The 24782-nt window shown below is 41.0% G+C and overlaps 2 protein-coding genes across 2 annotated transcripts; one reads left to right on the top strand and one right to left on the bottom strand.

Moving 5' to 3' along the window:
• Positions 1 to 5285: 5285 nt before the first annotated feature.
• LOC134667634 (sulfotransferase 1B1-like) lies at positions 5286 to 16015 on the bottom strand. Its single transcript, XM_063525060.1, has 7 exons — positions 15248 to 16015; positions 14907 to 15035; positions 14596 to 14695; positions 10821 to 11104; positions 9806 to 9900; positions 5949 to 6126; positions 5286 to 5398 (listed from the first exon to the last, which is right to left on the bottom strand). Exons 1-7 carry the CDS (start codon positions 15315 to 15317, stop codon positions 5286 to 5288), a joined length of 969 nt encoding a protein of 322 aa, XP_063381130.1. The 5' UTR covers positions 15318 to 16015.
• Positions 16016 to 21030: 5015 nt separating this feature from the next.
• LOC134667579 (ecdysone oxidase-like) lies at positions 21031 to 23393 on the top strand. The gene is made up of 3 exons (XM_063525013.1): positions 21031 to 21161; positions 21567 to 21700; positions 21888 to 23393. Exons 1-3 carry the CDS (start codon positions 21038 to 21040, stop codon positions 23391 to 23393), a joined length of 1764 nt encoding a protein of 587 aa, XP_063381083.1. The 5' UTR covers positions 21031 to 21037.
• The last annotated feature ends 1389 nt before the right edge of the window (positions 23394 to 24782 follow it).

The following is a 24782-nucleotide window of genomic DNA, read 5'->3' as shown; positions in this document are numbered from 1 at the left end:
ACTTCTTGCAGAGTTTCGGATGGCGACTGCGATAGTGGAGTGGCGAACGGCGAATCTTGGCGTGAGTGAGTCGGTGATGAATTCGGCGTATTCGGTGGCGAACATGAAGGTGGCGGTGACTGTGCTCTTCCGGGGTCGTTATCTACATACTCGTTATCCCCAGGGATATTCTGTTCACAGCACCCGAGAGGAGCTAGGTGACGGTTGGACACAGTCGTCTCTCGTCCATCCTCAGTCCGTACGTATGAATAAGTGGGATTGGTTTCTATTACCTCCACTTCTTCTACTAACGGTTGGTACTTCGATTTTCGATTAAATCGTCGCATAAGGACCTTGTTCGAGCTAGTTAGCCATGTCGGAATTGATTCTCCATTTGGTGATTTTCGCGGATGGCGGAACATCCTCTCATGTGGCGTGCAGTTCGTAGTTGTGCATAGCAGGGAGCGTATCGAGTGCAACGCTTGTGGAAGGACATCCTCCCAACATTCTATTGGTAGGTTTCTAGACTTGAGCGCTAGCTGAATAGATTTCCACAGGGTTCCATTCAGTTTCTCGACTTGGCCATTACCTCGAGGATTGTATGGCGTCGTACGACTTGTTGCTATTCCTCTGGAGTTAAAATAGTCCTTCACCTCATCCGACAAGAACGATGTCCCACGATCGGAGTGTACGTAGGCAGGCATGCCAAACATACTGAAAATGCTGTCTAAATGTTTGATAACAGTTTTGGCGCTTATGTCGGAGCATGGAAAGGCAAATGGATATCGGGAATACTCATCGATCACTGTTAAAATGTATTTGTTACTTGATCTGGACGGTACGGGCCCTTTAAAATCCATGCTCAGTCTTTCAAATGGCGCTACAGCTTTTATAAGTCTATTTTGCGGATCTGCTTTAGAGAATCTTGGCTTAACTTCTGAGCAGATGCGACATTGGTTCGTCATGTTCCTTATTTCTTCAATGGAATATGCCAAGTTTTTGGAACGAACCCAATGTGCCATTCTTGTCACTCCGGGGTGACAGAGGGCTTCATGTAGAGATTGCAACTTCGCAGGTGTATCGACGATGGCACAGACACGGGAGAGGGCATCCGCTACATGGTTCTGCGTGCCGGGTCTGTACACTATGTCATATTTGTATGGAGACAGCTCTAGGCGCCAGCGCTGAATTTTCTCATTTTTGATTTTACTGGTATGTTTCTTGTCGAACATAAAGGAAACAGAACGCTGATCAGTGATGAGCAGAAATAGCTTCCCGATCAGAAAATGCCGCCATTTCTTTAAAGATTCAACGATAGCGTAAGCTTCTTTCTCAATCGCCGAATGGTTCTGTTCGCTTGCATTGAGTGTTCTCGAATAAAATGCTACAGGCCTGCCAATTGAGTGCTCCGATGCATCTGTCTCAACCGTAAATGGAACGTTGTCGTCAATGGCGTGAACACACGATTTTACTATGTAGTTCTTAAGATCTCCGAAATCTTTAATCATAGTATTGGTTAGTGGAAATGTCTTTGTTTTTGCTAGTTCGTGTACTTTTTCAGAGAAGTTTGGTATCCACTTTGAGTAGTGAGCGAACATGCCCAGGGCTCTGCGCATACTGAGCAAGTCATGCGGAGGAGGTAAGTTTAAAAGAGGCTCTAATCTGGCACTGTCAGGTTTGATAACATTATTAGCGATCGTATAGCCAAGTATATTAATGGAAAATTGTTTAAAAACAGATTTGGTTTCATTGAGAGTCAGACCGTACTTTTTAGCAGCAGTCAGAAAGTTTTGCAAATTCGTATCATGTTCTTCAGGTGACTTGCCACATATTGTTATGTCGTCGAGATAGGCAAATGTGCCTGCCAGATTTTCTGTCCGAATAAGCCAATCTATGGTTCTCTGGAAGCTAGAAACTCCATTGGTAACACCAAAAGGGATGCGGCGGAATTGGTAAAGATTTCCGGCAGCTTCGAACGCAGTGAAATGTCTCTCCTCTGGCAAAATTGGCACCTGGTGGTATGCACTCTTCAGATCTATAGCGCTGAAGACGGAGTATTTAGCCACTTTTGAAACCAATTCTTCAATGCTGGGAAGTGGGTAAGCATCTAGTTCAGTGTATTGATTAATAGTTCTTGAGTAGTCGATTACAAGACGTTTCTTATGGGTAGCAGATTTCGTAATTAGTACCTGCGCTCGCCACGGCGACCTACTTTCTTCGATAATACCTTCCTGTAAAAGGTTCTTTATTTCCTCCTCAATAAAGCGTCGATCGTCGTCACTGTACCGCCGTGACTTGATGGCAATCGGTTTGTATCCCGGCGTTAGGTTTGCAAATAAAGGTACTGCAGGCACGGACGCTACAGCCACATTGCAGACAGCTAAAGGTTCTCTCGGACCGCCAAAATCGAATTCGATAGAAGAATGTTGAGCCAATACGTCGAGGCCAATAATGACGTCGGAACATAGGTCTTCTACTAGCAGTAGCCGTAAGTCATCATATGAATGCTTACCCAATGTAAGATCGATAGTTATTTCTCCCGCAACTGGTTCACTATGACTTAGATAGGCCATGGATATTCTCTGCTGGCTGGGCTTACTTGTCAAGGAACATGACTTAGCAAATTTGGAATTCATGAAGCTCTTGGCACTGCCAGTATCTAGCAATACTTCAGCTTTGATACCGTTGATGTATGTAGGCATCGTTGTTTTGCGTAACGATGACGGTGATGCAGCTACGATGCTGGAACTGACATTATTCGTATCAGGTATTGCAGCACTGGTTTGATTCTTGCTACGACATACATTAGCGAAATGTCCCTTCTTATTGCAAAGCTGACAAGAAGCGTCGAAGGCGGGACAGGTCTTGCGTGGATGCACACGTCCTCCGCAGAAGAAACATTTTCGATTGGAGCGCAAGGCTGGCGCGGCAGCGGAAGTGTTTTCGCTTGGTCCAGCTGTATTGCGTATATTTTCAATAGTTGTATTCACAGGTGTTGTGCTGCTGTAATGTAATGTGTTGACTTCTGCCATCTCCAGGGAGCGAGCTTGGTTGTGTGCTTCATCTAACGTTAGACTCAGGTTTTCAAGAAGCCTTTCTCTTATTTTAGTTGAAGAGATTCCTGCTATGAAGGCATCACGGATATTGTCGTCCCGGTTTGTATTGCCATCGACGGCAGTGAAGTCACAGTCTTTAGATAGTTGTTTCAGAGCTTGAATATATGTGTCGATTGTCTCTTCACTGTTTTGCTTTCGTGTAGCGAGAGCATGGCGCGCATAAAGGATGTTCTTAGGTTTTACATAAATCCCGTCTAGTACGCGTATTGCTTGTTCGTAAGTTTGACACTCGCTTATGTAGTTATAGACATTTGGAGACAGATGATTGATTAAAATATTTAGCTTGACCTGATCGGAAGAGAGAACTTGCACCGCGAGGAAGTTGTTGAAGGTCTTCTTCCAATGTTCCCATTCTGCGGCCGCGGTGCTCTGTGATGGGTCTCCTTCAAACCGCTCAGGGTCAGGGCGTAAATATTTATCCATTCGTAATTAGTCGTTTTGTTTGCTAATTAAATTGAAATAATAGGCAAAACCTAATCTGTAGGTTTTAATTAGCAAAACATGACGTATGTGAATGACAATATGAATTAGGCATGTAGGATGGAAAAATAATAAATGTTATGAGTAAAGAGGTTCACCACATCCAAAAAAGTGATATCCGCAATATTTCGTAAATTTATTGTCGTACATTGAAGTTTAAATACGTTAAATATTAATTTATTTTTATTGCCAATGCCATTAACAAAAAGTTAAATAATATAGGTTAACATAGGTTAAATAATGTGATAATAAAGATCTTATACAATAATTTATGTTTCACTATGTTTTGCCATTTGGCATACAAATTCATTATTATTGTGTAAAATAATGGATCAAATTTATTTGACATTAACGACATAATGACATAAATGAATTTATTTGTTATTTATTATTTTAATACGATGGTGAACGATTTAGGTACTGAGTCCTGAATGTGTAGGGTTGGTCCCGCTCACGTCTCGGGAATCACCCTGTATATTTTGCCTCATTGCTATCCCAGATTATCATCGGGAATACGAACAAATAGACAATTTAGTGGAATGCACAAAAGCTTTTGAACGTAATGTGAACACGCGGGCGTACTAACTGACCCCGGAGGAAATTAAACTGCATCCGGACGCGAATTTGCCCGCTGGTTAAATGAAATGTACGGCAAATTGTGTATTACTTTATTTAAAACGAGTAGAAGCGTTTGGCGTTGCTTTTTAGAGTTCCGTACGAAAAAGGTACAAAAATGGACCGTTATGGTGCGCCTCTGTATGTCTGTCACCCACGGGGGGCCCACTGATTAACAGTCTGCCGGACGGTATCGGCCTGTCAGTTGTTCGGAAAAATTTTGTTCTAACTGACAGGCCGATACCGTCCGGCGGACTGTTAATCAGTGGGCCCCTTTAAATATGTGCATATTTTTGTTTGTATTAATAAAATTGTGTACCTATTTAGCAATAGTTGAGTTGAGATATTTATCTGAATTTAAACATAATCGATAATGCACTTGAACGCTCATGCGAGCAAGGCAGCCAACCCTAAATACAAAATAAACATCGGCTTTGCTTACAAACTGCTGAAGACGCCGCGCAAACACAAGATGTCCCGGAACAGTGGGGTAATTGGGTAGCAGGGTATGGGGGGGTAAGTGGGGTAGGAATTACCCACACGCCTGCAGTGTGCAATTAGTATTAGCTCGGAGCTGCAGCTGATTACATTCGGATTACGAGTCCACAAACAAATAGAGCCTGTGAGGAAACGCACGTAAACATGCGGTGTGTTTAATACTCATCTACAACGTTCTTATTAGAGTAGTGGCTCTGTGAGCTGTACCTAGACCTCGCGAGCACAGCTTTAATCTGAATAAATTTATTGAAATTGTCAATCAAAAATTCAATCCGGAGGTTGCGGGTTCAAACCCCGGCTCGTACCAATGAGTTTTTCGGAACTTATGTAGGTACGAACCTTTATGACTGTGTGGGTGACTTCTTGGCTAATGTCTGGTTAATGCATTGGAATAATGTATTGATTGTAATTTTGTAAGTAATCATTAGACCTTAATTTTAAATAACATGTTTATTTTTATCTGATTATGTAACGTGTAGGTATGATTAATAACAAATAAAAATACATCTATAGTCTGTTTCCGTCAGTAAAACAAAGCGACAAATTTAAAAAATGTTCAAAAAGTCTGAAACTAATGTTTTTTTTTTGTATATTTGTTTACGCGTGTGTCGGGAAGCGCAGGTCGGTGCCGGCGAGGTTCTCGTCCAGCCAGCGCTGCGCCTGCGCACTCATCTCCTCATCGAAGTGCTCGCGCCACGTGCCCGATTTACCTGAAACGATATCGATCACTTCACAGCCATTTCGGGATGAGATTAGCTCAGGACCGGGACAAGTAGCGTACTGGAAACTGGAGGAGTGCCTATGCAGTGAGCAATAAAGGGCTGATATGATGATGATGATGATGACATATAAAAAATACACCTACTTATCTTAAAACTAAATAATTGGTCGTAATTTTATTTAACAGATTATCGTGGATTAATATATAATCCACGATAATCTGTTAATTAAAATTCAAAAACAAAAGCCATTAATTTAAATGACGTAGTTTATGGATGAATCCTTTTCGCTAAACTACGTTCAATTGATACTAAACTCAGTCCGACTTTGTATAATTAGAGTTAGACCAAGAAAAGTCTGCAGCGATTTTGATAGCACTCGCAGTGCAAGCGTTATTTTAAACATCAAACTTCTATGAAATTATGACGTGACGTATAAATATACATATTACTGAATATAATTAATACATATTATATATAATTAATTAATTATTATACATAGAGTAGAAAGATAAAGTACGAATAAATAATCAAGTACTACCTTTCCTTATGAAAGTCTCTCCTTTAGTACCAACTGCATTTAGTAACCTTTCCTCGTTCACCTTCCGGTTCTTCCTGAAGTTATTTATATCCAAGTGCTGGCAAAGTTGTGCAATTTCTTCGTTGGTGAATTTTTTTCCGAAGAAACTTGCTACTCGCTTAATAACTGAAGATAAGTCCTGAAATATGTAAGTTTTTATGTTAGTCAGCAAAGCAATTAGCCTAAAACCCCTACATACAAATATGTATGCAGTAACTTGGCAGCAACCTAAAGGGGCCCACTGATAACAGTCCGCCGAACGGTATCGGCCTGTCAGTTGTTCGGAACTGTCAAAATTTTGTTCTAACTGACAGGCCGATACCGTTCGGCGGACTGTTAATCAGTGGGCCCCTTTAAGCCTACAGTGCCTGTCGGCATACTGTCAGCGAATGCGCGAATAAATTTTTTTTATTTTTTTTTTATTATGAATGGGCTTACTCATGGCCACAGACTAGCCGAGGCGTAGACGTGGCCTACGATGGAGCGAGCTCGCCCAGAAGGTGCCTGTTCACTCTTGATTTGAAGGTTGCCGGGTTATAAGAACACGGAAATATAGACGCCGGCAAATATAGATAGAGGAAGGAATTCCATTCCTTGGCAGTGCGCATAAGGAAAGTAGAAGCAAAGCGCTTCGTGCGAATTGGTGGAATATCTACCAAGTAAGGATGGAAACCGGCCGTGCGTCTAAAAGTCCGATGGTAGAATGGGGACGGTGGAATAAGCTCGTGTAGCTCTTGGGCACACTCCCCGAAGTGCAACCTGTAGAATACCGACAGGCTGGCGACTTTCCGCCGATGGGCCAAAGACTGAAGCTTAGCCGTTAGCTTCTTGTCGCCAATCATCCTCCTGGCTCTGCGCTCCACTGAGTCCAAAGCGGCGAGTTGGTATTTAGCTGAGCCATCCCACAGGTGGCTGCAATACTCCATACACGACCGGACTTGAGCTTTGTAAAGTGTTAGAAGCTGTCCAGGTGTGAAGTATCGCTTCACCTTATTTAGGACGCCCAGCTTTCTGGCCGCAGTTTGTGCTTTAGACTCAATGAAGCTGCCGAAGCTGAGGACTGAACTCAGCTCCATGCCGAGGAGTTCCAGGCTGTCGGCAATAGGTACAGATGCACCCCGGAAAGAAGGAGTCAGGTCGAATGGACTCCGTTTTGCGGAAAATAGACACGTCTGCGTTTTGGAGGCATTGAACGTGACCAGATTGTCATCACCCCACTGGGAAACGAGACTAAGGGTCAAGTTCATTCGCTCAACCATGGCCTCTCTCTGTGAACGTATATCCTCCCTGCTGTCCCCTGCACTAGCCAAATATCTCTCAACAACCGTACTGTCATCTGCATAACCTACAATGCGGGTCCATATTGGCTCATATACAATTCATTATTCGAATATTTCTAATAATACCGCTTTGTAGTCATAATCATCGTTTCTCCGAAAATTGTTACTCATATATTTTTTTAATAGTTTTTTGTGCTACTACCTACATTATTCATAACGATACATAATCCGTTTTTTTTTACTCATAATATTGTCACTGAGAATGTATCTGTGCCCAAAATGTTATTTGTAAGAATTTCTCGAAGACTAAGGCGAGCATTTGCTCTCGCTACGCTCGCTCACTGTGAGGGTCACAGGATTTCGGTTCTGTGAGGTTCTTACCTAACCTAACCCACCATTCTGACAGTATTTCGGTTCTGAGAGGGCCGCAGTTCTAACCTAACCTAACCCACCTTTCCGGCAGCATTTCGGTTCTGTGAGGGTCGCAGTTCTAACCTAACCTAACCCACCATTCTGGCAGCATTTCGGTTCTGTGAGGGTCGCAGTTCTAACCTAACCTAACCCACCTTTCTGGCAGCATTTCGGTTCTGTGGGGGTCGCAGTTCTAACCTAACCTAACCCACCATTCTGGCAGCATTTCGGTTTTGTGAGGGTCGCAGTTCTAACCTAACCCACCTGTCTGGCAGCATTTCGGTTCTGTGGGGGTCACAGTTCTAACCTAACCTAACCCACCTTTCTGGCAGCATTTCGGTTCTGTGAGGGTCGCAGTTCTAACCTAACCTAACCCACCTGTCTGGCAGCATTTCGGTTCTGTGAGGGTTACAGTTCTAACCTAACCTAACCCACCTTTCTGGCAGCATTTCGGTTCTGTGAGGGTCGCAGTTCTAACCTAACCTAACCCACCTCTCTGGCAGCATTTCGATTCTGTGAGGGTCGCAGTTCTAACCTAACCTAACCCACCTTTCTGGGAGCATTTCGGTTCTGTGAGGGTCGCAGTTCTAACCTAACCCACCTTTCTGGCAGGATTTTAACCTGACTTGACCTACAGGTGCATGCTGTTATAAATAAAATCAAATATGTCAAAATCGACATGTCGAGTAATAATATATGCATAAATTTTAGTAATAGAGATATTTATGTAGAATGACATTATGAATATAATAAATTCGAAGTTCCAATGAGTATTGTTTAAAATGAAAATGTACAATGATCATTAGGATGTAAAATTATATGAGATACATTTTCGGAGTTTCAATAATCGAATTTGCAATTTTATATGAACTTTGGCGCACCCCTACAATGCTGGGTTGCAGCATGTCGTTAATGTGGAGCAGGAAAAGGGTTGCGGAGAGAACAGAAATGAATATTTTAGGAAATAATCGCCTCGAAAGAAACAAAATGTATGTGAGGATTTTTTTTCGTGCCAACCCTATGGCGTAGGATGTAGTTGGAAAGGTCTTTCAAAATAAATAGGGGTTTTAGAAGAACATTTTTTGATAAAGCAAATATTTTCGGAAAAAATCGCTTTGAAAGAAACAAAATGTGTGTGACATTTTTTTTATCGTTTCAACCTTATAGTGTGGGGTATCGTTGGATAGGCCTTTCTAAATAAATAGGGGTCTTTAAACAACATTTCTTGATAAAGTGAACCATCTGTCCAAAAAATATGAAAAAAAATCATAAAATAGTGCTTAAAAAACTCTATCAATTAAAATTAAAACAAACTTGATCAGTTAAGCCGTTTATGAGCTATTACCAAAAGTCTTCCCTTCATATTTTTATTAAAAGCCTTATTTGTGACCGGATTTTCGCAGGCAACCCTATACCATTGTATTTGCAATAAAATTACCATCATTTTGATGTATAATTCAAGCGTCAGACAGAAGAGTGCAATTATCGATAAAAAAATCACCTCTTTAACACGGCAACCACATAATAGTGACCGGAAAAAGATAGGCAACCTAGTTGATTTATGTTGTACAAGTTGTATACTTTCCACTGAAATTTATTTCGTTCGTCAGACAAATTGATGATTTTTTTTTTTCAAAAAATTATAAAATATTGCCTTGACCATATTTCTTTAGGTAACCCTATTTATTTATGTTCTGGAACATATTTTCTTGCATATTTTCATAGTTTCATCCGTCAGACAGATTGGTGAAGGTCGACCATATGTGGGATCTTAGACCACTACATACTACATACGTTAATAGTCTTAGGGGCACTTGCACCATCCCACTAACCCGAGGTTAAGCGGTTAAACCGTTAACTTAGTGTCAAATTGTACTGGTAACCATGGTAACTCCAGGATTGACCGGTTAACCCGGGGTTAGTGGAACGGTGCAAGTGGCGCTTACTCGGGTAAGCGCCACTCCTCTCTCCAAAGCGCATCTCCTCCGGCGGTCACTTAACGTATATGTATTATGTGCTTATTTTTTCCATTTTATTTCAAACAGGGTAAAAATCTTTCGAGATCTCTTGAGTTAACTTCAACTTAAGTAGGTAACACTTTCTGGTAACACTTAGGTAGGTACCAACCTTAGTCATATCTTCATAGAAGATGAACAGCATGTTTTTGTGGTGACGCAGGGCCCACGCTTCTTTTAAATGCGGGAAAAATGGAGAAAAAAATACTAAAAACAAAAATAAAGTTGAAAGTTATGAACATTAACAATTTAGTCTTAGTAATTAATTAAAATAATAATTTGCTCTAAATCACATTTGACACTACTCAAATTACATGCTAATCACACTGACACTTCTACATCACAATTATGTGCACACATTTTTTAAATGAAATTTACTTATGTCACCAGTTAAGTTATGTATTGGTAATTTGGTAAGTAATATCTTTGAACTATTTCATATTTTTCACTGATTTTATTGACGTGATCTGATCCTGGCAGAATATCGGTGCCTCTCCCATAGGGTGAAGCGTAATAGTAGAAGCGTAGTCAGGTCCCCACAGAAAACCAGCGCCACGGTCTGCCGCGGCATCATGCTGAGTGGGGATCCTATTTTAGCGTCCTAATCTCTTTTATGTCTGCATACATTTCTTTTTTTTCATGTACTATGTTGTGACGTTAAATAAATGTATTTCTTCTTCTTCTTCTTCTAATACTGAGTCAGAACCCGTTTTCTTGCTGCGACGCACACATCAATTCCATTTGTGTGAATCAATTGTATTTTTTCTTTCATTTTCTATTTTTGTAAAAATCTGTCTGACTCTTATTTGTGTTTGTTTTTTTCTGTTTTTTCTGTATATTGATTGTTTTTTTTCTGTGAGTATTGTGTTTGAATATTCTGTGTGTATTGTGGCAAAGAAATAAACAAAAATAAACAAATAAACAAACAATGATTTTCATATTATCAACGTACTTAGCCTGAAGGGGGCAGGGGGGGGGGAAGCAAATGGGGGCATTTGTAGAAAAAAAAACCTTGTTATGTTATGTATTAAATAAGTTGAATATAGCAATAGACAGAAACGAAACTATAAAAAGACATCAGTTAACAAAATCTACAGTCAAATAACTACCGAATGCTTCCAACTCACCCAAATCTTTCACAAAAAGATTCCAATATGTTTTAAAGTCCCCAACGTAGTTAAATATCGCTCTGCTAAGATGGTAGAAAGACACCGCCACATCCCTCGGGTCCCGCGCCACGTACACCACCTTAGCGTCCAGCAGGTTCGCGGGCAGGAGCGAGAGGGGGACGTGGGACTTGATGAAGCGGGGGGAGGGGGCGTTAGCGACCTGCTCGAAGGAGGGCCTGGTGAAGGACTGACGTTGCTCAGGTGCTATACCTGCCAGGTCCACCCGGATTATATGACTGTTTCTGAAAACGAGTACCTACAAAATTCTTCTTTATCCAATGAACTACAGAGGGCTTACCGCGAACCACGTTCGACGTGTTGCCTCTCTATCGCACTTGTAAATTTGTCCGTAAGGTTGACAGGGAGGCAACACTTCGAACGTGGTTCGCGGTAGGCCCTCAGGAAAGCAAAAAAGAAGTGTTACGATTTTAGCAATCTGTATTAAGGGTAAGTTACAGTTGGCTTGAAATAAAGAAATCATGAAAACATCGGCCCGGTTCGAACTTTAAGATATGTCAGTTAATAGATCCAGAAACGACATGGATTAGATATGTCAGTGTCAAATGTGACACTGACATATCTAACGTTTCTTCAAACAAAAACGTTGCTTTTAACACTGACACATCTAATCCATATCTTTTCTAGATATTTTAATTGCGTATCTTAAAGTTCGAATCGGGCAGAATGTCTATTTTCATTTATTTTTAGTGTTCCGTACAAAACTTTGTTTACGGAACACTTATTAATTATACAGGTTGCTTTTGTTTTCACTGACCAAACTCTGAGGGGTGAATAGTAGATCACACTGAACAACTTTTACAATGGGGCCAACCCCGAAATCGCGAAAGAAAATTCTGCCGTCTCATACATTTCGGTGAATCTGAGTCAATGTTTCCTATGGAACAGCTGGTCGCGTAGCCAACCTGCTTATCGCACCGTAGCGATCGAAACGCAACTGTCACTATCGCACTAATATAGAAGACTGATAGTGATAGAGAGACACAAAGCGTTTCGTTGTCGTAGCGACAGCGATTGTCGCCTTGGCTAGGCCGGCTGATTTATTTCGCGATTTCGGGGTTCACCTCTTAAATAGTAAAAGTTGTTCAGTTGAGTATGACCTACATATTCATCCCTCAGAGTTTGGTCAGTGATAACAAAAGCACCCTGTATATCGTAACATTGCATATTGCATACCATAGCACAGTAAAAAATATTTCTTATTAAGCAGAAGCGTCTGCTCAATTCTCGATGCTATTAAGCTTAGAAATAAATTGAAAGTGGAAATATTCTCAGCCCACGACAGCCGGTGCCTCTGTGTACAGGTCAATTCCAACTTGCACTAAGATCAGGACCCCTATTCGACAAGCGACGTTTGACGTATCGTGTTGATCTCCCGTTGATGTGGGAAAAATCCTTCGAGCAACACGGAAGGGAGGCGGCATTCGCACTATTTCCCCTCTGCCGAGGTACAAGATTAGCGCGTCAATATAATCTAGCGCGGGTAATAAAACTAGTTGCACTTGGATTCTTCACTAGACCGAGTCCAGACGCGCGCGTGAACACTGCTGCACGAAAATGCCTGTTTGCTCGGTTTTTTGTTATAAAAAGAGGTCGGGGACATCAAATTTACAAAAAGAAAGTGTTACATTTCACATGTAATATTTTTTTTACATATCATACGTTTAATTACATTTAAATACAATTATTATATTTTAGTCTCAAGTAATTGTTGGATTTATCGATTTTGCTCGCTCAGTACAAATTGCGGATCGGTCGAGCGACAAATCCGACTTCTCATCTCTCAGAATACAATGACATACTTCAACGAAAATGTGTTAGTGTGCGTGTTGTGACACTAGTCACTCGTCCGTACACAAAAAGAGATCGAGGTTTGCAAGATTTGTCTTTGACGTGTGTCATTTTCTATGTATTTGTGTCGTCATTACAGAGGGCCTACCGCGAACCACGTTCGACGTGTTGCCTCCCTGTCACACTTACGTATGAATTTACAAGTGCCATAGAGAGGCAACACGTCGAACGTAGTTCGCGGTAGGGCCTCTGATTGGATTTTGTATGTAAGTGTGTGAGAAGTGCGACTGTGTGCACCTTCCCCCCGCGAAAAATGGCAGAAAGATTTGTACGGTGAGATATCGCTTGGGCCCCTCCCTTCCGACGTGTCGGAAGCCGGTGTTGCTCGAAGGAAAAATCATAAGTTCTCGAATACGTACAATGTCAAAATTTGACATTAACAATCCACAGTTAGGGTGACAAGCAAACCAAACCGAACCACCCTTAGTTTAGAGTTGAGTTTTGGTTGTACCAAATGATATTATCCACCGTTGATGGAATCAACACTCAGTATGCAATAAAATCAACTGTTGATTTAACGTGGATGCGAAATCTGACAGTTGTACATGTCGAATTTGGCCCCAGAATGACATCCAAATTTTGTTATAGGAGGTACGAGCAAAATGCAGCGGAGCAACTAGCATTTCGCTGATACTTGTGAGACGCTAAATAACTAAATGACATCATTCAGATATCATTCTACGTACGTTCGAGTTGGCCTGTTACTCGCATACATAAACTGGTAGTTTTAAAGATTACAGCGAAAATAGCTTAGGTAATGAATCAATAACTAAACTAAAACTAAAACTCACTAATGACTAAAAAATGTTTTTTTTTCTCAACCTTATTGTGGCTCCAATATGGTTAATTATGGACATGAACTTGTCGCCGTGTGCCTGCTATACGGCCACAATTCAAAAATTTTAATTTTCTGGATTAGTGCAGATTCGTATTCAAAATTGTTCAATTTACGACCTTATTTCGAGAGCTATAGCAAAAAAGGTCTTTAAGAGCCTTTTTCTCACAAGTGGCCTTATGGATTTGACCATAAATTGTCAGACGATTCCCTGCAATACAGCCACTTACCAGTCTGCCGCCTGCTCCCGCGGCGTTCGCACATGAACTGAGGGACTACCGCGAACCACGTTCGACGCGTTGCCTTCCTGTCACACTTACCTACGAATTTACAAGTGCGACAAAGAGGCAACACGTCGAACGTGGTTCGCGGTAGGCCCTCAGACGGCCCTTTTGAGTTGTGGCTATATAGCACACGTTTTAAATGAAGCTTTTGAGTTGCGTCCTAGAAAATAATAATTAGTTGAGTTACACATATTATCGCGTACAGTGATCTTGTTCCTATCAAAATTGATAAAATAAAGGGATTTTAAATATTTTGGTGTTTTTATTTATATTTGCATGGTAACCTTTATCAAATAATTTTGTGTTTAAAGTTGGCCGCATCCCAAAATCTTTAAAAAACTTTCCTGCAATACGGCCACAACTCTAAATACCTGTCTTTAGGGCCTTGTGTCTTAAAAAATATACATTTCTTTTAAAAAGTGGCGTGGTCATAAGGAGGGTTATATCATTCCGAGTAAAAAAAGCTAAATTTTAAATTCATAGGCCTAAAACTAAAGGAGTAAGATCCTATTAAACACCCTGAAGTATACTCTCACAACTTTGAGACGCGATTTCTCGAAAAAACGGTTTTTTGAGATGTGGCAGTGTAGCAGGCACACGGCGTTGTGATAGTAAGTTTTGGTTGTCACCTGACGATATACAAATCAACATTTTTTGGCATTTAACAACCGTAGACTTCCTAGCTAGATCGTGATAGGTCTATCCTATAATGTATCAGTCTATTTAAATAACTCGTCGTACTCACTCGAGGTAGGGAAATCTGTGTACCAAATCCGATTTTAGAGCCCTTTCGTAATCGAGGTTGTTTTTAACCAGCCACACCAGTTCCTGGGTCCAAGTTGTTCCTAGAGATTAGACGTATAAATAAATATGGTAAGGACATGTCTCTAGAATCGTTTTGAATCTTTATAAAATGACCCTGGAATTGTAAATGTTTGGTTCTGGCCACCAGCATGATATTAATTAAGGAAAATAATAGAATTGTTCCCTTACTACACAAGTCCATCACTTAAGTATATACCAGCATGTTCAGAAAGATGTCGGGTTCGTTCTTACCTGACCGCGGGTAAGTGACCACCCACACGTCGTCCGGACGGGCGGCCATGTTCAGAACGTTGTCGGCTTCGTGCGCATACGTCGTGGGCATGATGCAGCCTGTATCTCCGAATGAAGCGAAATTCCAGCCTGCAAGAAGCAGTTCACTATAACTTAGCTAACTGTAACTAATTCTATATTTACAAAAACCATTCTATATTTATTCTATATTTTCTTGGCAAAAATTAAAACATTTCAATATAGCCGGAACAAAAAAAAATAAAAGTACTATATTACATTAATAGATAATTATGTGTAAGTACATTAGGGGCATAGTAGGTATAGTAAAGTATAATAGGTACCCTTGAAAAGTGCCATCAATTGCTCCTGAGTTGAGGAATCCAAGTCTTGGACTTTTACTTTGCCACTCATTGCAACGGTGATATTACTTCAAGTCCAATATGTCGACTGTGACCGAATCGCAATGAGCTGACCACTAGTTCGTTTAAATGACTGCAATGTTGTAAAGCTGTTTTAATAAATCTTATATGTGTGTGTGGCCCACGTATACTGTAATCCGCTGTACGCTGTAATAAGGTCCACCGATGGACAGTTAAGTATAATATTTTAAACTTTCGCGTTTTGAACACATATTAACTCACATTATAGACGGATCTAACGCGAATTTTATTCAATTACCTTGATTTATCTTGATTTTCTTTATTTTACTTATCGCCAACTTCGGAACCAGTGATCTTCTTCTTCTTCTTCTTGGATATTGTGATTGTTGCGTGTCGGACTATTGACAATAATTAACATTATGTGTGGTGGGTGGTTTGAAAATGTGATGTCTACCACAAACTTTTCCATACACTTTTCGTCGGGTAGATGCACAAATCTCTGTTTTGACATTTTGCTGGGACATCAGTCAGCCGCGACCACGACCAGTGAAACCTGTGTCGAAACGTCGGTAAATCAAGGTAATTGAATAAAATTCGCGTTAGACCCGTCTATAATGTGAGTTAATATAGGGACAGTTAAGTGTTGCTGGTTGTACATGCATAGTGTACCTATTTCATAAGTATTTTCCCAAACACACTTCAGTGTACTGTAATATGAAAATATTAGTATAAATGCATAAATTATTTTGCTTTTGTAACAGTATACCTATTCTAAGATATACACTATTTAATAGAGGCACTATAAAAAAATTAGTGATAATTTCCCAATATTTCGACAAAATTCGTATTAAAGACCTAAATAAAATGATTAAAATGTATTAAATCTGGACCAGCCCTACGCTCAGCAGATACTCGTCGCCTGCGGAACGCAAAAGCGCTCTATATTGGCAGGAGCTAGTGAGTTCTTACAACTGGTAGTTCCAGCTCAGTCCAGGCCAGGATCGCTCGTAGTCCGTACCTTGCAGGCCTTGGAGCAGTCACTTCACTCATAGAACACGACTGCTCAGCTTACGTACTTATTTGAAACTATTATATTCCACTACGTAGGTATAATATATATATGCTACTGTAAAATGTGCTACTTTGTCATTATCAATGAATAAATGATGTATACGTAGCAAAATACGTAGATAGACAGGCTTTAGTTACAGTTGGCAAATCAAGTTTATTTAAGAATTAAATTTAAAGATTTGGGCGGTAGGTGTCAGTTTCGACAGAAACCAGTTGAGATTTTGGACAAAATCTCTATAAATTAGATTCTGGTTACTTCAGATTACCTATAGTTCGGTTTCTGAATGAGACGGTTTCGGAAAAAAACGTATGAAGTTTAAGTCACTTTTTTTTCAATTCAATTTCTGAGTAGGTCAAATTCTTAGCAGGTTACGGTCATTATAGTATCAAATCAGATGACCATTAAGTTTGATACGAAAAAATGAGATTACAAATGTATACGTACAACAAACGTGAATTTTGACCAAAGTTAAGCAACGTCGGGCGTGGTCAGTACTTGGATGGGTGACCGTTTTTTTTTCTTTTTTTCCCGTTTTTTTTTGCATTATGGTACGGAACCCTTCGTGCGCGAGTCCGACTCGCACTTGCCCGGTTTTTTGATCTTACGCTACTACTACTACATGTGAACCAGATTGGGTGTAGTTAGCAACTATATGTAGATTGGCCGGCGATCGCGACATCTCTAGCATCGCCGCCGACACGGCGCCCGCTGTTTCTGCGATTCTCTGATAGCCTGTCTTTAACCAACGATTTGTACACGTACACGACTGGAAATTCATTCCTACCATAACTAGACCCCTTATTACCAAACCTTAGTACGTCTGATAAATTCTGTCACTTTCTAACAAACGTACCTAAATGACTAAACGATTATTAGCGTAATTATAAATTTTGAAAGGCTTTAATCTCGGAAACTATTAGATCTACACAGACAATAACGCATAACGCTAAATGTATAAAAATTTCCCAACGACAAACGCCAAACGATAGAAAAAATGTACCGGGATGACAGATGCTACGAATAGTCAATATTTCCATTAGGTTTCGTTTCCCGTTTTCTATCAAGGATTGGCATCTTGGCTAGGCTCTCAGATGAGAGACGAGAATTCAGACTTCAGACTATAATTTGAAAACAGGTAACTAAGGGCTTATTTAGACGATGTGAGAACTCGCGTGCGAGTTTCATTACATTGCCGGTTTTGATCGGTCAGTTAAATTGGACGTAACCAACAGTCCGCAATGTAACTAAAATCGCATGAGAGTTCGCGCGCCGTCTAAATCAGCCATAAGCGTTGGGAACGACCAAGTTCATTCGAGCTTTTATTATACCAAGTGCGATTGAAATTACGACTCTACATAATGGAAGCAAAGTAGTTTTTGGAAAACGAAACATTTTAGTGTTTACCAATTCTCATTCGGTTGTTTAGTTTTATGACTGCGATGTCTCTATTGTAGCTAGATGCACGGGTAGTAAGTAATCACGGAAGCTCAATTATCGGATTGTATCTACAAACGGAGTTGTACCTAACTGCTCTGCACGCAAACCTTTGCAAACATTGGATAATGATGGCAAACTACCTATTTTTAGGGTTCCGTACCTCAAAAGGAAAAAACGGAACCCTTATAGGATCACTCGTGCGTCTGTCTGTCTGTCCGTCTGTCACAGCCGATTTTCTCCGGAACTACTGGACCAATCAAGTTGAAATTTGGTACACATATGTAAATTTGTGACCCAAATATGGACATGTAACGTAAACAAATGAATTTTAAACATGGGGGCCACTTTTGGGGCGTAAATGAAAAAATTAAAAAATAAACATTTTCAAACTATATCATGTTACATATCAAATGAAAGAGCCTATTGTAAGGATCTTAAATATATATTTTTTATAATTTTCGAATAAACAGTTTAGAAGTTATTCAAGAAAATAGGCAAAAAATGACCATTCCCCCCCTTTATCTCCGAAACTACTAGGTCTAAAATTTTGAAAAAAAATACATAAAATAGGTCTATACCTATAGATGACAGGAAAACCTATTAGAAATGTACAGTCAAGCGTGAGTCGGACTTAATAACAGTTTTTGATCCAACCCCTACGGATTTTTTAAAGAGATTTCACTCACATTTCACATAAAAATACATTGTTAAAAATTGTGTAATATACGGAACCCTTGGAACAGTTGGAACGCGAGTCCGACTCGCACTTGGCCGGTTTTTTAATGTTTGCATTAATTTGTTACGTATTAAGCTGTCAAAAATATTTCCCTTGGAATTGAAAGTCGGGATGAGCCGTTTTAATTGTCACTCCGCTCCGCCTGTTCAAATATTTTTGACCCGATTCGTGTACCTACCCTGTAAATTTTGCTGACTGTACCTGATCGTGACTATGCAGCCATAATAATAAAATTTTATAGTAAAATTGATAATAAAATTTATCTAGTCATGAAAAATACTTATTATTGCGGTTAAGTATTGGTGGCCTTCAGTTTGAGGCCTGTCCACACATGGTTAATGTTTATTGCTATTTGCAACGAAATGCAAGTAGCAAATGTATGAACAAAGAGTAATCAGGGCCCAATGTGAAGCCCATGCAGCCACAATGACCTAACTACCTATTGACCTAACGCAAGTCTTCGTCTGGCTACCAAACCGGGTACCTACAGATAATTCTCCATGCCCGCCAGACTGACTAAAATACCGGGTGTGGCCTGTAATATGAGCAAAAAATTAAACCGTAGGCTGAACTCCTCATATTGACCAACATTTGTTCAGCGACTTTTAAAAATAACTTGTGGTTTGATTTTTAATAGGTACACTTTAAAGATTATTCTAAGACGCAATGTATTGCGAATTTTGTTATGTTTAAGGCGTGACAAGCAACGTCAATCACAATGATAATGGCATGGCGATGGCATCCATTGAAGATATTTATTTTGTATGAAAAATAGGGAGTCTCAATACTTCATAATTTTTAAAAGTTGTTGAACAAAAGTGTCACCGTTTGAGGAGTACAATCTATGTTTTAATTATTTGCTCATGTTACAGGCCACACCCGGTATAATAATATGTTTATTGTAGAAACTATACATACATGTCTTCGTGGCATTTCACCTGTCTATCTTCTTTGTCCAATGTGTATTTTGTCTCACATTTTGCTTTAATGAGAGAGTGGGACGTAATGAGATGTAATACCACCCTTACTTTTATGTGTGGACTTATCTAAACGCATCATCCACAGAGTGCTAGTAAATCTCGCTAGATGGTGCGTTAATATCCGGCGCCTTAAATCATGCCACAATTTCCGGCTGCCGTCGTTTTACCCGACAAAAAATCTATGCTTTTATATCTTGCCGATCTCAATGCTAGACGCTATTAGAGGCAAGTGTCGATGCTACACGCTTCTATATGTACTAGAATGGCACCAAGCATTAGCAATAAAAAAGTGTGGCGATGTCATCATTAATGTCAAATTTCTATGAAAATATTATAATTAATAATGAATGACCTCCCACAATTCACACATAATAGCAACTGCAAAATTGTAATTTTTATATTGAATATTTACAAATTTTAATCAAAGGCTATAAGTACTCTTATTAGGTACTCTTAAATTACTCATTCTTATTAAATATTTTTACATATAAACAAGAATATTATATTATAAATGTCGGTAGATATATTAAAACTAAAACTCAAGTATATCTTATAGTTAGGTACCTACTTGCTTCGTATGAATTAGTGACATAATAAAAAAAAAAAACATACAACCGAATTGATAACCTCGATCCTTCTTTGAGATTTGGAAGTCGGTTAAAAAAAGAGCTATAAGTCCCTGGGGAGTTATAGCTTTTTTATTCACATTCTATAACTCCCACGGGCATTCCGACGTGTCGGAAGCCGGTGTTGCTAGAAGCACGGGCACAATATAGGCCTTTGTCCTTTAGTACGTAAGTACACCTGCATGAAATAAGACCTTTCGAGCAAATGTGATGAAAACAACCCAAACTATCTCAAGGATCTGTGGTAAGTAAATCTCGCTAGATGGCGTTAATGTCCGTTGTATAAATCACACCACCCATTTCCGGGTGTCACATTACTCGGCCGGGACCCAGTCCTTGTTAAATGTACCTACAGTTGCAGATGTAGCTGGCTCCCCTTCAAACACGTACCCAGGCACGGGGCTAACTACAGGTTTAGAATGTACAAGATTATCTGCCAGAAATCAAACTTATTGACTGTATTTACTGTGTTGTACTGTCAGTAACAGAAGTTGCTAAGTGGGCGAGGTGTTCAAAATGATCTTGACGCGACTTTATTGTTAAGGGAATAAGAGCGTGTCAAGGTAATTGTGAACACCTCGCCCGCTTAGCAACTTCTGCTGCTGACCGTACTTACAGACATTCTTTGGTTCAAGGACAGTACAGTCAGCATCAAAAGTAGTGTCTAGAACAATGCTCCAAACCTTGCTATAATCCATCTCTTCCAGGCAGCCTTTCGGTACTGGAAATGAAAATGTCTACTTATTTATTTTGTTAAGGAAATTGACAGTGGCATCAAACGCGACAACGCTGCAACAGTGACGCTGTTGCAGTCGCCACCAGAATTTAATATTTTTAGCAATATAATATTTTAACAATATATAAGTAAGTGATTTCATTTGGCACAGAATAGACAAGGTGATGTGGCCGACATGGATGCGCGCGCGTCACGTGCTGGGCATCGTGCGCGTCGTGCAAGCGATACTGGCGGCGCTACCCGCCATCTACTTGAGCACGCGTATGCCGCCGCAAGCAATAGTGCTAGGTAAGCTAAGTGCCCGTTACGTGCCCACCACGTGCGCCTCGTGCTAGCGGTACTGGCTGCAAGACCTGCCATCAACTTTAGTGCTCGAATGCCACCACAGGCACAAGCGATAGTGTTGGAACAAACAAGAGTAACAGAGTGCTCTTTCTATGCCATGCTCTTGAGAAACCATCGTTGGTCGAGTCCGTCTAAGCTTACCTACTCTGCACTAGTTGGCAGCGTCGTCTTGACAAAGTGTGGCATGCCACTTCAAACTATTAGCAAAGTGTGGCACGTCATTATCATTAGTTATATCAAGAAATTTCAGTAGCGGTTCAACACTTTATTACTTTCCAATCCGGTACAGAGTTAGCTTAAATTGACTCTAACACGAATGTAGACATATGATAATTTGTTTTTCTCCAGATGAAGCCGAGTACGACTTTATAATAGTGGGCGCGGGCACGGCCGGCTGCGTGCTCGCCAACAGGCTCTCAGAAGTGGCAGAGTGGCGCATTCTGCTGATCGAGGCGGGTGGCGACCCTCCTGTGGAGTCTCAGGTAGACGCGTATGTGTTTATCACTAATGGACAAAATGCTGGCCGGTCATGGACTACTAAAAGATCACCAACAATGATCCTACACTACACTGCAATCACAATAAGCTATCCATGAGTATTTCTGCCACAGTCGTCTTTCCAAAAGATTGCTTATTTCATCACCAATTAATAAATATTTGTGTTTTTAGCTTCCGGGACTATACTACTACATCATCGGCTCCAGATTAGATTGGAATTACCAGACAGTCAACGACGGCTACTCCAGCCAAGCGCACAAGAACAAGAGCATCAAGCTGACGCGCGGCAAGATGCTAGGCGGCTCCAGCAGCGCCAACCTCATGTTGCACGTGCGCGGCAACCCCGAGGACTTCAACTCCTGGGCCCGGAGCAGCCCCGGCTGGGGCTGGGACACCGCGCTCAAGTACTTCATCAAGAGCGAAAACATGAAGGATGATAAAATCATGAATTTCCGCTTCAGAAAGTTCCACGGAACCGGCGGGCCGATTGGCGTCACCAGGAAATCTGATCCGGAGAGAAACCAATTGTATTTCAATGCTTTTCGACAGCTGGGGTACGAAATATTTTTGGATGCGAATAGTGATAAGCAGCTTGTTTTCTCTGAAGGACAGTATATCGTTGCCGATGGCGTGCGTCAGAGTACTGCTACAACTTTTCTAGGACCAGTATCCCACCGACTTAACCTACACGTTCTCAAACATGCTCTAGTCACAAAAGTTATCATGGATGGTGCGACCGCTGTAGGGGTCGAAGCTTTAACTGACGCAGGCAAAACAATCACAATCACAGCTAATAAAGAAGTCATTCTATCAGCAGGGGCCATTAACACGCCACAAATTCTGATGCTTTCAGGAATTGGTCCAAAAAAGCATCTCAAGGAGTTCGATATAGATGTCATTGCTGATTTACCAGTTGGAGAAAATTTGCACGACCATATTACTGCGCCAGTTTACTTTACAGCTGAACGTAGTGAGCCGGAAGATGCAGCTCTAGACTTGCATGGCGTAGGCGCTACCATCACCGGATACGTATCCCTTGACAAATCGAAAGCGGTACCGGATTATCAAGTCTCAGCGTACCCTACAGACTCCGGCAAAGATGCCCTCTGGTACTGCGGTAGCGTATATCATTTAGACGACGAAGTCTGCGACGCTTTAGACAGAGCGCTAGAAGGCTTCAAGAGTCTATTCACCGAAATAAACCTGATCCAGCCTGTTTCACGCGGGCACGTGCGTTTACTTAGCAAAGACCCCACACACCCACCGGAGATTTACTTAGGATATTACAGAAACGATACAGATTTAGATATCCACGCAAGAAGCATACAGGATTACTTGCGCGTGTTGAATACAACTAGTCTAAAACGCATTGGAGCAAAAGTAGTCGATCTCAAGTTGCAAGGATGCGCTGGTGCGATATTCGGTAGTCACGATTACTGGAGATGTTATGCGCGAGAAATAGCGTGCACAGTGTGGCATCCAGTAGGGTCGACGGCGATGGGCTCGGTGGTGGACGCGCGGCTGCGCGTGCGAGGGTCGGCACGCCTGCGCGTGGTGGACGCCGGAGTGATGCCCACCATCACCAGCGGGAACACCAACGCGCCCGTGGCGATGATTGCAGAGCACGCTGCGGATATCATCAAGGAAGATCACGGAGTGTCCACGGAGTGCTCTTAACCCTTTGAAATTAAATGAAAATCTTTATACATAGGCGGATATTATAACGTTAGGACTAGGCTCGGACAGTTACACGTTTATGAGTGATGCTCACGGGTCGAAACGGTGGTTGGACCACTGTTTAGTATCAGAAAGTGTCCTCAATACTATACGAGGGGTAAAAATACATAACGACGTTTTCTGGTCGGACCATTTTCCAATTGAGTTAGAATGTGTTTTGGACGTAAATATGCAAAAAGTTTTAATTAGTGAATCAAAGTGTAATAATGTAAAGTGGGGTGTTAGGCAGCCCGATCAAATAGCCAAATATCGTGAAATATGTAATATAAAATTGAAAGATATAAATTTTCCTCCAGAATTTACTAATTGTTGTGATATTTTTTGTAGTAATAATGGACATCATTTGATAATAGACCGGTTATATAAACAAATAACAGATATATTAACTGATGCCTCAAAAAGTACTTCCAAAAAGACGGTCAATAGAAAAAAGGGGTATATAACTGGTTGGAACAAACACGTTAGCGATGCCCACAGGTGGGCCAGGTTGAAGTTCCAGTCGTGGGTACTTCATGGAAGACCTATGACAGGTTATGTGCATAAGGAAATGTGTGAAAGTCGGAAGCTATTCAAATCTAGGTTGAGATGGTGTCAAAACCATCAAGACCAAATTAAGATGGACACAATAGCCTTACATCGGTCAAAAAATGATTTTAAAACATTTTGGAAATGTACAAACGACCTAAATATTCGACCTGGCTTGCCGGCGGCTGTTGACGGAAATAGTGATGCTAAAACTATTGCGGATATGTTTAAAAACCACTTTATGGTGCAATCGCCGTTGGGGCATACGCTGCCGGCGCTCGATGCTGAGGTTCCTCCGGAGGCCAAGGTGACAAGTTTTACTGTCAAAGAAGTGTCAAATATAATTTCTCATATGACTAGAGGTAAGTCACCTGGGCATGATGGTCTCAGCATCGAGCATCTGCAGATGGCTGGTGCGCACATGCCGAGAGTCTTAGCCATGTTCTATTCGATGTGTATTAGTCACTCGTATTTGCCGCATGATATGTTAAAAACGATCGTTGTGCCAATAGTTAAGAACAAAACCGGTGATCTCTCTGATAAAGGAAACTATAGACCCATTTCATTGGCCACGATTATAGCAAAGGTGCTGGACGGTCTGCTTGACTGCCGTCTCGGTAAATACCTAGACTTGCACGATGCACAGTTTGGGTTCAGGCAGGGGGTGTCAACCGAGACGGCCATTCTGAGTCTAAAGCATACCGTCAAGTACTATACCGACAGAAGTACACCGGTGTACGCATGCTTCCTGGATCTTTCCAAGGCCTTTGATCTGGTGTCATATGGTATCCTGTGGGATAAGCT

This window comes from Cydia fagiglandana, chromosome 9 (genome assembly GCF_963556715.1).
Source record: "Cydia fagiglandana chromosome 9, ilCydFagi1.1, whole genome shotgun sequence".
In the NCBI taxonomy this organism is placed as follows: domain Eukaryota; kingdom Metazoa; phylum Arthropoda; class Insecta; order Lepidoptera; family Tortricidae; genus Cydia; species Cydia fagiglandana.
The sequence above is the reverse complement of the archived record's forward strand: the minus strand, read 5'-3'. Positions and strand labels throughout refer to the sequence as shown.